We start from the raw sequence: 15,684 nt of genomic DNA, 5'->3' as shown, positions 1-15,684 counted from the left end.
ATTGAGGGATCTTAAGAGATTTACATTTACCAAAAAAATTCACCCTTAAGAAAGTGATTCAGAACCCAGAATCTCCAACGCGTTGTTCTTACACTTTTCACTGGTTACAAAACCCACATTCTTCTCTCATAGGAAAATGTGTGCTGAACAATTTAAGTGCTTTCAAATCCCAAGGCAAGAAGTGCTGCAAAAGTTGTGAAAGTCTTCAAGTTCTATTATATTTTGAAAAAAGACTTTCATGAATTGCACTATGGGCACCACGCTTATTTTTCCTAAATGTGTAAGTGTGCTTCTCGTTCAAATTTGATGACTTTAAAAATAAAATTAATCTACTCCCACTCTTCCAGCCAGGAGCCTGCGCAATCCAGTAATGCCTCAGAGTTCATACTTTACAGTATTTTTTCATCCATTAGCTACATCACAATCTATTCTTAAAACTGTTCCTTGTATTGCATGAGACAGACCAGGATGCCATTAAGTTCTTCAGAGGCTGCAGTCGTTATGCAAAACTAAATCCAGACGTTTCTTTTACGCATATTTTGATTAACAGATTTTCACCACTTCCAGTCTCAGAAATCAGATACAACCATTAATGCAGACGGTAGCTTTTATTCCTGCAAGGAAAGTATAAAGCGGACAGTAAAGCAAGGGCACCCACCTCTCCAAAGTCCCCTTCGCTCCGCACAGCTGGGTGCTCCCAGTCTCACTCTGCCTTTCAGCCTCAAACTTCTTGCCACAGTTGTGTCCTCAGCCCCCACCACAGCATGTTTTTTGTCTTTTTGTCTCCTCCCTCGACGCTTTATGTCCAAACCGTGTTATGCAACATTTTCAGGAAGCAGAATTTCTCACAGGCCTGCTAATAACCTCACTGATTGACTAATCTTGTGGCAGAGCCGGTAAGTAAGAAAATACAAGAACAAGAATTAAGCAGGTTGTAGCTTCCCACAAGCAATGGAGACAGCAGGTCCAGTGAATCCCAGTCAAACAGTAAGGATGAAGGAAGCATTTCCTCCATGCTGCTTTACATACAAAGGCCACAGCTGAAATTCTTTACACGTCAGAGAAATGCTGCCCCCCCCAGCAATTTTTCAGGACCTACTTTGAACTGTTCTTCCTGTCCACTGAGAAGGGTAGAAAAGCACAAGCCAAGTTATTACTCAGACCACAAGCAGATAATGGAGTACACGGTTACAACTTCTACTCCAAGTATGCTATTTTGGTATCTAGCGAGAGAAAAAGCTAGAACAGATTTGAAGTGTTTGGACAAACCCCTTCTTTTTTCCCATTAGGAAATGCTGACTGTGCAGATGAAAATATTATCACAAAACACCGTATCAAGACACTGTCACCCGTATCAGAATATCTAAGAGCCAGATGCTTAGGGCATTTCTTTGGCATGGAACAGCCTACTAGACCATACCAAACCCCATCAATACGTCCTTTTTCTGCTGTTTTTAGGACACCCTTAACAGTAACACGCACTGCAATCACCTGATAGCACACAGGGTTTATAGGGATTGTTTGATTCAGCACAAAATGAAACACAGATGCTGAAACAGCCATTTTTCTGCCAACACAGCAGAATTACTGCTTTCCAGCCAGCCTGCAGGAATAAATAGTAGAAAAAGCACAGGAGCTATGTTAACAATTGAGAATTTGCATATTTAAAGGACTTGAAATGAAAACTACCTCTGAAAACTGAAAAGTAGCATGTATGTCGTTAGCACAAAAAACAGGGAACTAACAAGACAGGGGTTTGCTTTTTTTGCTTGTTTGCTTGCACTTTTAAGATTCAGTGGTTAGGCTAGATTATTGCTGTTCCTAATCCCACAATTTTAAAAATTCAGATACATCAGCGACTAAGTTACTCTGGATGTATTACAAACATTGCAAGATGACTTCATAAAACCGGATGCTTTAGACACTGCACCATCACAACCTCCTCTTACTGAGGTGTAGCATGTTACATTCTCACAAGTTCAAATTGCAATCGCCCTTTGTACAGACACTGTAAAGTGGCAAAGAGTGTCTTGCATTTGTCTCAATTTCCATTTTTCCATGTTCAGATAAGGACACATGCTCCCCCTTTTCTCCCCCACCTTACTGTCTGTTGCTCGGGGGGTTTATCCAAGGAGATGCAGTTGCTGTTCTGGAAATTCATCCTAGCCCCAGAATCAAAATAGCATCACTGTCTTCAGCATCACTGTCTTCAACACTGTGGCCATCAAACAGTTTGTAAAAACTCAGGTCTTACACCTTTGCAAATGCAGTGCCTTCCAGTAACCTTACACTCCTACAAGAACGTGAAACTCAAACCACACAACTACAGACATGGTAGTAATAGAATTCAGTTAGTTTTGAGTTGTACCATTAAAATCTAAAATGTGTTTTCAGCACATTTGTAACAGCTCTATTTGAATTGCCTTGCTGAAGGCCAAGGTGAATAGCCACAATACTTAAAACTAATTGCTCAAAAACATCTTTGTTAAATTCTTACAAAAAAGTATTTTGATCTATAGAACTCCACTATCCACCAAAAACCAGAGCTTGTAATAATCTACATATAAAATATATTTTCAGGGCTTCTTTTTTGAACAAATAACGAAACGAAGATGAATCACCACATTATTATACAAACCAGTTTTATAACTTCCACATTTACAAATATACATGTTACTCAATAAAATTCAGAAAAAGCCAGAGCTTTTCAGAGAAGAGCAAAGAGAATAAAACAGATACAGATAATTCCAGAATATATTAGAAGTAACAAAATCATTAACACATTAGCTAAAAATTAGTTTGCTCCCAAGCAAGTCTTCATCCTTCTGTAATCATCTAGGTCCTTCTTGTTTTGAGCTGTCTAGGTGAAAGTTACGGCTGAGCAAAAAAAAATAGACCTATGCAGGAAGGTCACAGTTATGACAATTTCTAAAAAGAGATGACGTCATACAGGTATGGGAGCAGTGTGCTTGTGAATACAGCCAGGACAGCAGTGCAGAGAATCATGAATAAACAAATCGCATTCCACACAGAATGCATTCTGACACACTTTACATATGTAAACCTGCGTGGAAAAGACAGGAAAACAAGTTAAATTGGAAAAAAATTATCACCATCAGAGCACTACAGTAGGGCAATACTTTTGTCCTCAAGACAGTGTAAATAGACTAAATATATCGCTCACATCACAGAAACCCAACTGAACTAAAGTTTCTAAGAGCAAGTATGCCCAAAGGGATGAGCTGGAGTCACTGTAGATGCTTCCATGTGTCTAAGAGTGGAAGCTTATTTATGCCCTTCCCACACTTTTATAGACCTTGCAAGTCTAAAAGGCGTGACTCTGTAACAGAGAATTCTGGTTAACCATGGGATAAACCTCCACAAATATTTTTCTGTTCTTCAAAAGACTATATTAAAGGATCATCACTACATCTGATATCCCTCAATGCAAATTCCAATGCAGTTCAACATACTTACATTTTGATCTTTCATTTCTCCCTGGCAGCCTTGACAATACCTAAAAGCAAAATTGTGTATTTTAACTGAAAAAAGTCAAGATTGTGTAAAACAGTGTTTAAACACTAACTCATACGTAGTAACAATTTACGGCAATTACTTCAGCTATTCAACTGAACACACAGGATAACTGTTAATGGGAACTACAAATATTTGTGATTGCCAAAGGTGCCCCAAAGCACCCAAACATTCAACAGTGTCTCCAGCAGCAAAGAATCTGCTGCCAGCTATTCTTACTTTTGTGACAAAAAAAAAAAATTTACAGGGTCCCCAAGTACATTCACTATCACAAATATGATCTGCATACCGTTCCCCCTGATATTCTTCCAGGGGAACTTCCTGAAAGGCATCCAAAGGAAACAAGTGATGGTAAGACCGAGCCAGGTGAGGTGCAGACACTAATGTAAGACCTGCAAATAAAGAGACATCAAAATTATTACAAGAGGAGACTTCCTGAAAAATCTTTTCTGTATTAAACAAAGCAAAAGGAAAAAAGATTTTTTTAATTACTTAGTGGTTTAGAGCTTTTAAGAATTAAAAACCATAAAATTATTTGTTCGTTAGCTTCCATAATCCAAACTTCTAATTCTTTGCAGAATCAAATCCAAATATAAATTAAAGACCAAGCAAATTGCCCAAATTTCTAATTTAAAGGCTTAACTCAGTCTTTATATGTACACTTATAATGCATAGTTGTAAAGTTAGCAAGTTTTTTTTATGGTTGCATTTTGTTTATGTGCATCTAAATGCACAACTCCTCTTTGGCAATGATGGTTCTCCTGTTTCACATCACCAGTCAAAATGGTGCCCACTACAAAGATCTACTGCAGCCTGCTGTAATACTGCTGAAGCCACGCCACAGCCCTTTCAGCTGACGCAGGTCTGCCAGTTTTGGCTGGGATAGAGTTAATTTTCTTCACAGTAGCTAGTCCGGAACTATGTGTTTGGACTTGTGCTGGAAACAGTGTTGACAATACGGGGATGTTGTAGTCATTGCTGAGGAGTCCTTACACAGTGTCAAGGCCATTTCTGCTCCTCACACCACTCCACCAGTGGGTAGGCTGGGGGTGCACAATAAGCTGGGAGGGGACACAGCCAGGACAGCTGACCCCAACTGACCAAAGGGATATTCCATACCGTATGATGCTGTGCTCTGCAATAAAAGCCAGGGGAAGAACGCGGAAAGGGAAGGACGTTCAGAGTTACGGCATCTGTCTTCTCAAGTAAGCATTAAGCATGATGGAGCCCTGCTCTACAGGAGATGACTGCCGATGGGAAGTAGTAAATTAATTCCTTACTTTGCTTGGCTTGCGTGCACAGCTTTTGCTTTACCTATTAAACTGTCTTTATCTCAACCCACGAGTTTTCTCACTTTTACACGTCTGATTCTCTCCCACATCCAGGAGTGAATGAGTGGCTGTGTGGGTCTTAGTTGCCAGGGCTGAACGATGCCAACAGGCTAGTGTTAGCTCAGGCATGTGCTGCCACAAACTTCTTCATCACTCCCTCACATGCAATGTAAACGTCCGACAAGACAAAACGTCTTGTGCTGCTGACAGCTGCAGCTGTGAAGAATCTGTGGCTGATGCACAGGATTTCTCCAGTTACACTACTACCTTGCTGAAACGAAACTCATGTCAACGTGAAAACTTTGACATGAAACTAGGACAAGGTGACCCAAAACTAGAATTATTTCATCCTCTTGCCAAATACTCACATCTTGATAATACCTATCATGTTTTAGTCATATGCCTGTAGAAGCTAACAGGAGGACAGCTGTCACTTACACAATACTGTAAAAAATGCTAATCCTCCCTCCTGCTCTTAAGTAAGGGCCGGGGGGAGAGCACAATTGGTTGCATAGTCATTAATATTTGCAAGACGGAAGGACTTCCATTTACAACTTTCTTGTGTCATTGTGCAGCCTGCCCTTGGGTTCAACTTTGAAACCTTTCATCCACATAGTCCCAGCGGTGAGGGGATACTGCTTATCCCCTTATACTCCAAAGCACTTTTTATCTTCATGGGCTTGCACTGACAAATCTGAAACATTGGTGTGTCTGTTAAATCAGGATTCTTGAGGAAATTATTATCATTCATAGGTGAATCACCCTTCTTCCCTCTTTTGCTTTAGGGCTGTTAGTTTATAACATTATACTAGGGAGGAATACAATACAGAGTTACTGTTACAGGTATAGTCCTGAAAGTCCCTAGTGCGAAGCTGAAATCGCAGGACACAGGAATGCAGGGTTCTTAAAAGCAGAGCTAGCTTTTAATTCCTTAAAAGCAGAGCTGGTAGAATTTTTCTACCCCTTAATTCTCTTACCACTAACTCATAATTCACCTGCTCACCTTTTCTTGCTACTCACCACAGATTTTGCATTCCACAGGAAGTTCACAGTATTTGGCTCTGCACTGGGGACAGAAATACCCACCCAGTGTAAGACCCGGCTCACTGTTGTTTTCCAATTGCCTAGAGGAGAGAGAGACAATTTAACACCTAAGAGATAACAACATAGCACTATATAACTACAAATACTACATAGTGCTCACAACAAATAGTTTAAAAATCTTCAGTAGCTTCCATGCAACCATTCCACATGTATGGAAGTGTCAGAAAGCAATCAATAGGGTGAGACACCAGTAACCACATTTTCCCACAGAAACAGAACAAAGACCAAATTTCCCACATAAAGGAGCCAATATATCTTTAAAAAATAAAGTTATGAAAGGTAACAACATAAATACTTCTACTTACAAACACATGAATACTCTGTATTGACTTTAAGATGCACGTTAGTACTTATTTTTTTCAAACAGTAAACACTGCTTCAGTCTGAAAATTCCGATTCCCCTATCATCCCTGAAAACTACGATTCCTTCCATTGAGAAGAGCACTGGTACACTAATGAAACTAGGCCTCTATTTTAAACTTCCCTTTCAAGTCACATTAGTACACAGATAAAAAATACTTTATTCCAGATAATACCCTTCATCCTCATCATTATCTTTACAGTGATAAAAATACTTCATCAAGGCAGTCAACTAAAATGGGTAGCTATTACTTCAATACCTCGTAGCATCCTGGTGTTCTAATCACTGCACAACACAACTAAAAGCCACTTAATACCTTCAAACAATTTTAAATGTAAATTTTAAAAAGCATATTTAACAGAGGTAACTACAGCCACATACTGGATGTGCAAATGGAAATAAAATTTCTACTGAGAAGTCACAAGACAATATTTACTTTTTTTCCCATGTCATTTTGCAATATTGTCACTGACAAGCAGATTTTCTAAACATGAATATTATTGAATTATAATCAGCTCATTGAATTCTAATCAACTCTACTTACGCCATGCTAAAGGATGGCTTTGCATCCTGATCAGCTAGAGAAGCAACAGTATGCTGAGGAAAACCTGAAGAGAAAAACATCCCATGTTACTAATTTTAACCATGCAAGTAACCTTTCAGTTTTTGGCTTCAATGGAGAAGTTCCAAAGATTATTTTAAACATTAAGGCCTACATCTTTTTTTGTTTGTTTGTTATTACAGGAGAAGTAATACACTCTTACTAGGTATCAAATTCTTCCTAAAGGTCTCTACCTATACCCACCAACAAACCCCTTGCTGTATTTCCCCCAACTGAAAAAAAATCTTTTCAAAGACTTCATATTAACTGAAGCTTACTAGAACTCCATTTTTGAAGAACAGCTAAAACCAAAATGATGTGCAATGGCAGGAAAGCAGAAAGAGCATGACATGAATGTTCACTTGAACAATGTTTTCTAATTAAGGGGAAACCATTTTTGTATGCAGACACAAAGCGTTTACTCACTTTCCAAGTGCAGTATATGACAGATGAGACTATAGCACTTTACGGAGGCTGTAACAGATACCATTCTTTCTGTCACTTATTTTTTACAGCTCATGTCAAGTGAGCAGTTAAATTTTTCCAACTGCTGTTCAGGCTTCAGCTATAACAATTAAATCTCTTCAGTATTTAAATCTACACATGAAAATACACACATTCTTATCTGTGAAAACAGGTGGATGAAACTGAGAAGTCAACACTATAATTCATGGCATTAGAGTTCCTATTCTAGTTTAACTCCAGGCTTAAATTTATTGAGAAATACATCAGAAGAAAAGGTACCCAATCCATTCTTTGAAAGACCACCACAACAGTGCCCCTAACAAACACGCACTACCTGGCCAAACAGATGGCTCTTAGAGCTTATAACAGGTGCCTTCTGCAGGGAAAAAAACAGAGGGAGAAACAAAGTAGTTTTTCATCCTTCGTTTCTAAGTATTACATTTATACCAATTACCAATTACTGTAAAAGCAATATCATTCCATTTTATTGCCTTATTTGTTTTAATTCTTAACTTTTAATTAAAAGTTGACTACTTGGCAGGAACAACATTAAGAAAATTGATATCTATTTAGCAAAATAAAAGTTAAAATAAAAAAACTACTATGCAATGTCTTTATTATGCTTCTAACTATTCTTATGGCTTTAACACAGAAGATGCTAAGAAAGAAAGACAAGATCCACAAATCTTGTGCTAGGACTTTAACAAAACCATATCTTACCCATTCGAATAAGGGAGCACTCAGAATTTGAACTGGCAGGTGGAGGACTAACATGATGCATCAGCAGTTCCTTATAATGACTTTCATCTAAAATAACGTTGTATGTTCCTGTCACAAAGAAAGAAACACCTCACTCTCAGATTACAGGCAGATAAGAATACAAACATATTCTCCAAATGACAGAAAAAAACTTAAGTAAAAAAAAAATAATTTAGCCAACCCCGTTCCCAAAAACCAGTCCTGTTAATGCTACTGAAAATGATAAGTTTTAAAATCAGTAACACCAGAATGTTTAATTAGATATGAAGGCCTATAGATTTTTCTCCAACATGACACTGTAGTAATGATATTGTAAGAGTTACCACTGTAGTAATTGATATTAACATGTTACATTAATTAAGTTCCACATCACACAGCTTTACATGTATATATTTCTTCTCTCTACAGCTGCACCTATCAGCTGGTAATAATTTCACTAAATTTAAAATATTTCACTAAATATTTTGTAGATTTGGGAACCTTTAAATTTTCTGCCAGCACAACAGAATATTCATACTTAAATATCAAAATGCATAAATGAATATATGACAAATTAGTTACTAAATTTTGATTTTAAACTTGTATTAGTAGTGTAACTACTGAATGTCAGATACATACCACCAGTTTCTCGGGCAAGTACTGTACAAACTCGAACTTCAGCACTTAGGCCGATGACAGACACTCTGATCTTAACTGCTTTTAAACACTTCAAATAGAAAAAGAAAGTATACTCAAATTCAGAAAACAGTAAAAAGTTTCAAAGTTTTAAATGAAAATTACTTGGCAATGATACTGCAACTTTTTGGTTTTAGTCTAATAGCTTAGTCGTTCAATGTAGCAATCAAACTTCACTTCTGTACCTTAATTAGATCATAGATGTTGGCTGGATCACATGTCGTCAGACTGCTGAAGACTACCAAAACCTCTCTGCTTGTGTGTCCTGGCATGTGCCTAAAGAAAGTATATAGTTCATTTACTTCTGTACACTAAGGTACTTGTACGCTAAAGCTTCCAAGGACTTTAACATACTAAAGTCAGGAGACAACATGATATGAAGTCTCCTACAAATCATAAGATGCTGTTAACACCCTTCTCTGAGCAGCAGAATTTCACCTTCCAAAACCCAAACCTTTCCAGTGTCTAAAATAACAGTACTTGATTGTGTAGTTGTTACCTGATTGTTTGCTCTAATGCTTAAGTTATCCCTGTACCTCATCCATACTCTTACAGGTAAAATTCACCTTCAAACTAGCAACACTGTAGTAAGTCTTCCTGACTTCTTAAAATAAAAATCTCCAATCAGTTTATAGGTGTACATCCACTACTTTTAACTACTGTCTTTTAGTTCTTAATGGAAAACTCTCTTCCAACTAGTCATTCATATATTTTTTATGACACTGACTACCAGCTTTGCTCTACCAGTGGTTCTGACTATAACTTTTTATTAAAATGGTCTTCGACAAATGTTCACCCCATCTCAACACCTCACAGAGCAAAAAAGTTTTTTAACCTTTTTAAAATCTATCTTACCTGAAAATTTACCTTTCTAAAGTGTGCCAAAACTCCACTAGATTATTGTGATTCAATGCTATTTCTTTTCCTGTTCTCTTATCATTATTAACCCCTAACTCTGCCCTCTCTCATACCTCTAGTAAGAAATAATTGCGGGGTCTTTCACCACCGCATTACAGAATCACAGAATGGTTTGGGTTGGAAGGGACCTTAAAGATCATCTAGTTCCAACCCCCTGCCATGGGCAGGGACACCTCCCACTAGACCAGGCTGCTCAAAGCCCCATCCAGCCTGGCCTTGAACACTTCCAGGGATGGGGCATCCACAGCTTCTCTGGGCAACCTGTTCTGGGCCTCACCACCCTCACAGTAAAGAATTTCTTCCTGATATCCAATCTAAATCTCCCCTCTTTCAGTTTGAGGCCGTTACCCCGTGTCCTATCATTACACTCCCTGACAAAGAGCCCCTCCCCATCCTTCCTGTAGGCATAAAATCATCTACTTTGTTTTAAAATATTGTTGCTTTTTGTAAAGCAGCACACCTCCAAATAGAAGCATCTTGTGTCAGAAAAATAATTTCTGCACTACTAGCTTATTTAACTTCTTAACTGTTTGTGTTGTAAGAGGACATAAAGCTGCCTTTTAAAGACTCAGGTCAGCACGATGCAAGATGCTACTTGTAAAAAATGCCGACTCCGCCCCTCCAAAAATTCACAATCAGATTATACTGATTATGAAAAACAAAGAAAACAAAAAAACTACATGTATATACTAACTTTAAAGTCTGCATGGCCAAATTTAGGGAATTATATAGGGATGGCTCTCCACTGCAGTTCATATCCACTGCTTTCTTCAGAGCAGTTATGTGCTTTTTTGAGTTACCTGTAAGTGAAAAAAATAATTCACCTGAAATAACAAGTTAAAAGAATAACAATATTTAAACTATATACTTAATGTATATGTGTACTTGTACAACAACAGTTTTCAAACTGTGACTTGTAACTCTATGTTTCTCCTAAGAAATTGACCTCTTGATCAGAATGCAGAAAACCATAAAACAGCATATTAACAAAAAGACATTTGCTCTACAGGCACTCAATTGTTAGAACCTTTAAGAAGTCAAAAAGAATAAAATCACTGGTGCGCATCATTAAGTGCTTAACATGAGTGTGAAGTGTCTCAAAAGTGTTTCAGCAGAAACGGAGTTTAGTTTCCTCAAAGTACTGTTCAAGGATTGATTGATCCTCAAATTCCTCAATAAAGTTGCTCCAGTTTTACATGTGAATAAAGAGAAAAAATTAAGACTTCATCTCTGAAGTCACAGGGATCCCTAGTTACAGCTGACAGGAACCAAAGTAACTTTGTCTCTTAACATTCAGACAGATCTCACAGAACACATAGACGTGATAAAATACAAAAATTACAGAGTGAGAAATTAACTATAGGGGAAACAAAGCATATTTTAATGGCAATCTGGATAAGACTGGATCATGGACAAGCACATGATGACAATTCTAGATCAAAACAGATCAAAATAAAGACCCTGCTTTCAGACAACTTGCAATAACTTCTCTTTTAAATTAAAAATACTATGTTACAGTTACTTCACTTTCAGCAGCATCATCCAGGTACAACTTATAACACCAACGCAAGGGATGAAAACATCTCCAATTTAAAAAACAACAAAAAACCACCTCCCTACCTGAAAGTTCTGTCATTTTTTCAGCTCTTTTACTCTTGGTTACAATTAAGCCAATCTGCAGAAGGAAAAAAAAAAAGGCAAAATTTTCTTAGCAACTTTAAAAATAAGTTAATTTCCGTTTTTTGGTATATTTTGCCTAATACTTCTTTATGGATCAGAATTACTTAACTATACAAGTCTTCTTGTAAGTGTAACAACAGCAGCACTATGCATCACTTAACATACATTCCTGTATTTATTTCCAGTACTTTTGTCATAAGTTACAAAAAGAAATCTTCCAAAATTCTAAATGCCTGAAAAAAATATAATCAAGTCTTCTGTGTTAGAATTTATGCTTAGGAAAAAGGGAATAGATGCGTTCTTACTTTCATTAGTTCAGGCAGAAACAAGAATTTCACCAGACTGATGAGGAAGGGATGGGAAGGAACACATAAATTGAAAACAGTTTACTAGACAGTGTTAAAACTAAAACTAACTTTTAAAACAGTTTTCAGTTACTTGTTTCTTGCATGGTTTTACATACCTGACTAATAGGATTTTGGTCAAAGTATTCTTCAACAAAATATTCCAGTAACTACAAAGAAAAAAGTTAAGACTGTTAAAAACTAAATACAGTTTTATTCCACATGCATTAAATAGCTGGTACTTGCAAAACATCCAGTATCGTTGGGAAAAAAAGGGGAATGTGCCCACCCTTTCCATTTTCCTTTCACCCCAGCCCTTCCATCCTTCTCTTTCCTCCCATGTTACCAATGCAATCTAACTTTCAGAAACTAGCCACCCTCATACATTAAAGTTCTAGAGTACTGTTGGTTCAAATGGCGGTTTACAATACACCAAAAACACTAATCTGTAGAAAATCATGAAAACCCACAATTTCAATGCTTAGTGTTGTTAGAGAAGATCGTATATAGTACAAGACGTATAGATCCACAGTCTGAAGGGGCAATCCAATTAAACTCCTATCTAGCATCCATTCAAATCAAAATTCATCAAAACACAACTTTAAGAAAAAAAAAAATCCTAGATGTGTAATGAAAGCATGCTTATTCTTCTTTCATCCCTTACTATGGGCAATACTTTGGCTTAATTTCCACATACTTTTCATAGTGTGTCTTCCATAATAAGTCCTTACAAAGCATTTTTGCTGTACAGAAGTACTTGTGGAAGGCAAACTAACATCACACAGGTTTTACTACTCAAAAACCAGGAAAATTACAGACTAGCAACAGAAACAAGGGAAAAAACGTAAGGATGAGAGGAGAGATGACGCTATGCATGTAATCTAGTCACAGGAGACGGCCATTCTTTTAAATACAAAATGGAACTGGTTTACAGGGAAACAGTGGATTAATAAGAGAAAACTTTTGAGTACAGAAATACCTTCAAAGTGCAAGTAAGTCTGTTCGGTTTCAAATCTTGGTCCTCCATAGTTCTTGATCCATCAACAACCACATAAAGATGACGCATCTGCATTTTCACCATAAGTGATAATCACTCAGAGAACAGATATTTTAATGAACTGTTCGTTATTCCATTTACTTTAAAGAGCAACTACTTCCTCCCTCAAACTGGTAAAATTCAGTGTACTGAGCTCTGCAATCAACAGCAACTGAAAAGTAAAGCATTTTTCCCCCTTTTCCTTGAAAATGAAAAACAAGACTATCTTGAAAAATGCGCACTGTTCTTTCCCTCTCACAATAAGCTAAAAGATGCATAGTCTGCACCTTCATCTCTTCATCTGAAGAGCTCAGCGTTGTGTAAAGTAATGTTATTATTTACAACTCATTTAAATTATGCCCATTTTTCTCATGAAGAAAAATTGACAGTGCAAGTGCACATAATATGACTGCTGTGGCAAAACACACCCTGATACAGTGAACATACCAAACCTTCACCTCTGAATACTCACGCTTCACATCCCACACTGCCAATGAACAAAGAATGTTTTAAAAAAAACAAAAACAAACTGGTGGAAAGTGTAAGCTTTGGTCTCAAGCACATTAAGTCAGCAAAAGTGTATTTCAGGTTAGGCATACCACCTCTATTCAAACAGTTGTGGACTCAGGACAGACAAGGGTTAAGAGATTAACATACCATTCCAAGTCGAACTTGTCCATGGTGTTCACAGAGTCTAATAAGACACAAAAGGATTTAAGTTAGATACAAAAGAATTAACGGTTCCTTAAACAAAAGTCCAGAACAAGTTCAATACTAGACTTCTGGCAGATAGGAAGCAATAACAGACAGACACTTTACCTACACTGAAAAAAAGACAATTCAGTTGCAAAGATATTTCATGCCTCTTGGAAAACAAACAACCAAAAACTATGTCTTACTACCAGGTTTAACGGAACCTTAAAATTTTATCCAAGTTTGAGTATTCTAACATAATCCAAAATAAGGAAAATCTAGGTTTTATCTAGCATTTTTTCTCATGATTTGAAACACAAATCTGGTGCCATATCAAAACCCAGCTTGACGCATGATTTGTGTATTAAAAAAAAAAATGTCGAGGGATTTTCTCTAAGCAGTGCAAATTGCAATTGCAAGGCTCCGCACTGTGTGTTATCAGATCGAGACCTCCATGTTTTATCAGATTGAGACCTCACCTCCATAGCTAGCATACATTGGGGGTACCTAGCCTGGATATAACCAATCATAAGATTAAAAAGAAAAGTAAATTTCACTATTTTTTCTGGCAGAATTGGTAAGTAGCTGGCAAGAGGCATGCATCTTGGAGCTCTGAAGGGGTAAGGACACATAAATATATTGCAGGCGTGCCGATACACTTACTCAGCCTACAGAACTCAGTTTTGTAATGATTAAGTCCTTATAACTGACGAGGCCAGTGTTATTAGCGGGCTCGTGGCAACACATAATACCTTTTCCTCTTTGCCTTGAAAAGAATGTCCTCGATGGTGGCTTTCAGCGATCCGGACTCATCTTCTTTAAGAATTTCCCTACGCAAAACAGACAGTTATTGAGCAGAAGGAGGATTTTTCTCGTCTGTCACCAATAAGAAGGCGAGGAGGGAGGAGGAAAGCTTACCATGTTCTCTCATAGCCCCCTTCCCAGCGCTTGGTCCGCTCGGGTTCCTCATCCATGGCCACGGCGCGGCTCCGCCGAGGGCGGTCCCGCTCCTGACTAGACCGAAGGCCGCCGGCCCCGGAGGCCCAGCTGCCGCCTGAAGAGAAGCCCCGCTACGGTGCCGCACGGCGGCTGACGGGGCTGCGAGAAGGGACCGGCCCAGGGGGGCCGCCGGCGACCTGAAAGGCTGAGGGGAAGGGGACCCGCAGCGGCCACCAGCCCCGTCGCCCTGACCCGGAAGGGCTAGCGCCGGCCCGGATCCGCCTGTGTGCGCCCCCAACCCCGCCCGGCTGCCGCCCGCGCCGCCGAGCGATCGTTCCGGGGAGGTAGGAGGGAGCGCGGCGGGGCCTGGTAGCGGTCACCGGTAACGCTGGGTTTAATTTGCCCCAAAAATTTTCTCCGAAGCCGCAGCCTCCCGGCCCAGTCTCAGCGGGACACGGAACGGCGGGGCGGGGCGGTGGCGAAGCTGTCCGGCCCGGCGTCTCAGCGGCTCCTCCTGGGCACCTTAGACTGAGGGAAATAACGCTGCCGCTGCAGTTAAATACAGGATATTTGTCACAACGGCATCAAAATGCGCCGATTAAGTTATAAAAAAGGACGGTAGTGTCGCCGTGGATACGTCGGTAGTGCGGGCCGTGAGTTCTGTCAGGTCAACCCAGCCTTCCATCGTCTGAGGGACCAGTTCAACAGGGTTAAGGCACTGTCTGCCCTGGTTTATGTGGTGTTTCTGTAATTAAGTGAAGTAATTTCAGTAATTGGCAGAAGAATGCAGGAGCCTGGAGTCTGGGAAAAGACTGTTATTTACAAATACGGTGGCACTGAATTTTAATGCATCATTACATCCGTCACTTACTTAACAAAATAAAGTGCATATTAGCGTGATTCTGAAATACAGAACTTGGCATTCATTCACTGCTGCGAGGTTTTGGGTATATTTTCTGTGATTTTAGTGTACTCACAGGAGCAAACTGAGTAGTGGAGTAATACAAGTTTTTGCAAACACACAGAATAATGTCACCATATTCAGCATCTCCCCTTTCCTGTGGGGTTCTTTTTTTCACTACAATGGCTTTCTTTGGGGATTTCTTGTAATAATCTATCACTACAAAGCTGTGAACAGTTAAATGGCAATTACATTTAAAAAGTGCTTCGGGATGCTTCTTACTCCATTGAGTGAGTGTGCTAATTGCTCTGACCAAAGGAAATGCAGTTTTTTGCTAATTGTT

The 15,684-nt window shown here is 38.8% G+C and overlaps 1 protein-coding gene across 2 annotated transcripts; it reads right to left on the bottom strand.

The window, feature by feature from the left end:
* Nucleotides 1-2,553: 2,553 nt before the first annotated feature.
* Nucleotides 2,554-15,105, bottom strand: GTF2H2 (general transcription factor IIH subunit 2). Of its 2 annotated transcripts, XM_074568819.1 has the most exons (15): nt 14,420-15,100; nt 14,254-14,331; nt 13,466-13,502; nt 12,752-12,838; nt 11,892-11,942; nt 11,369-11,423; nt 10,443-10,548; nt 9,016-9,106; nt 8,774-8,861; nt 8,117-8,224; nt 6,875-6,938; nt 5,886-5,989; nt 3,824-3,926; nt 3,478-3,517; nt 2,554-3,064 (listed from the first exon to the last, which is right to left on the bottom strand). In XM_074568819.1, exons 1-15 carry the CDS (start codon nt 14,473-14,475, stop codon nt 2,945-2,947), a joined length of 1,188 nt encoding a protein of 395 aa, XP_074424920.1. In that variant the 5' UTR covers nt 14,476-15,100; the 3' UTR covers nt 2,554-2,944. The 2 variants fall into 2 exon arrangements, with proteins under 2 accessions (XP_074424920.1, XP_074424921.1); XM_074568820.1 differs by lacking the exon at nt 3,478-3,517 and having other exon boundaries at nt 14,420-15,105.
* Between the last annotated feature and the right edge of the window lie 579 nt (nt 15,106-15,684).

Source organism: Larus michahellis, chromosome Z (genome assembly GCF_964199755.1).
Source record: "Larus michahellis chromosome Z, bLarMic1.1, whole genome shotgun sequence".
NCBI lineage: Eukaryota > Metazoa > Chordata > Aves > Charadriiformes > Laridae > Larus > Larus michahellis.
This window is presented reverse-complemented; position numbering and strand designations above follow the sequence as displayed.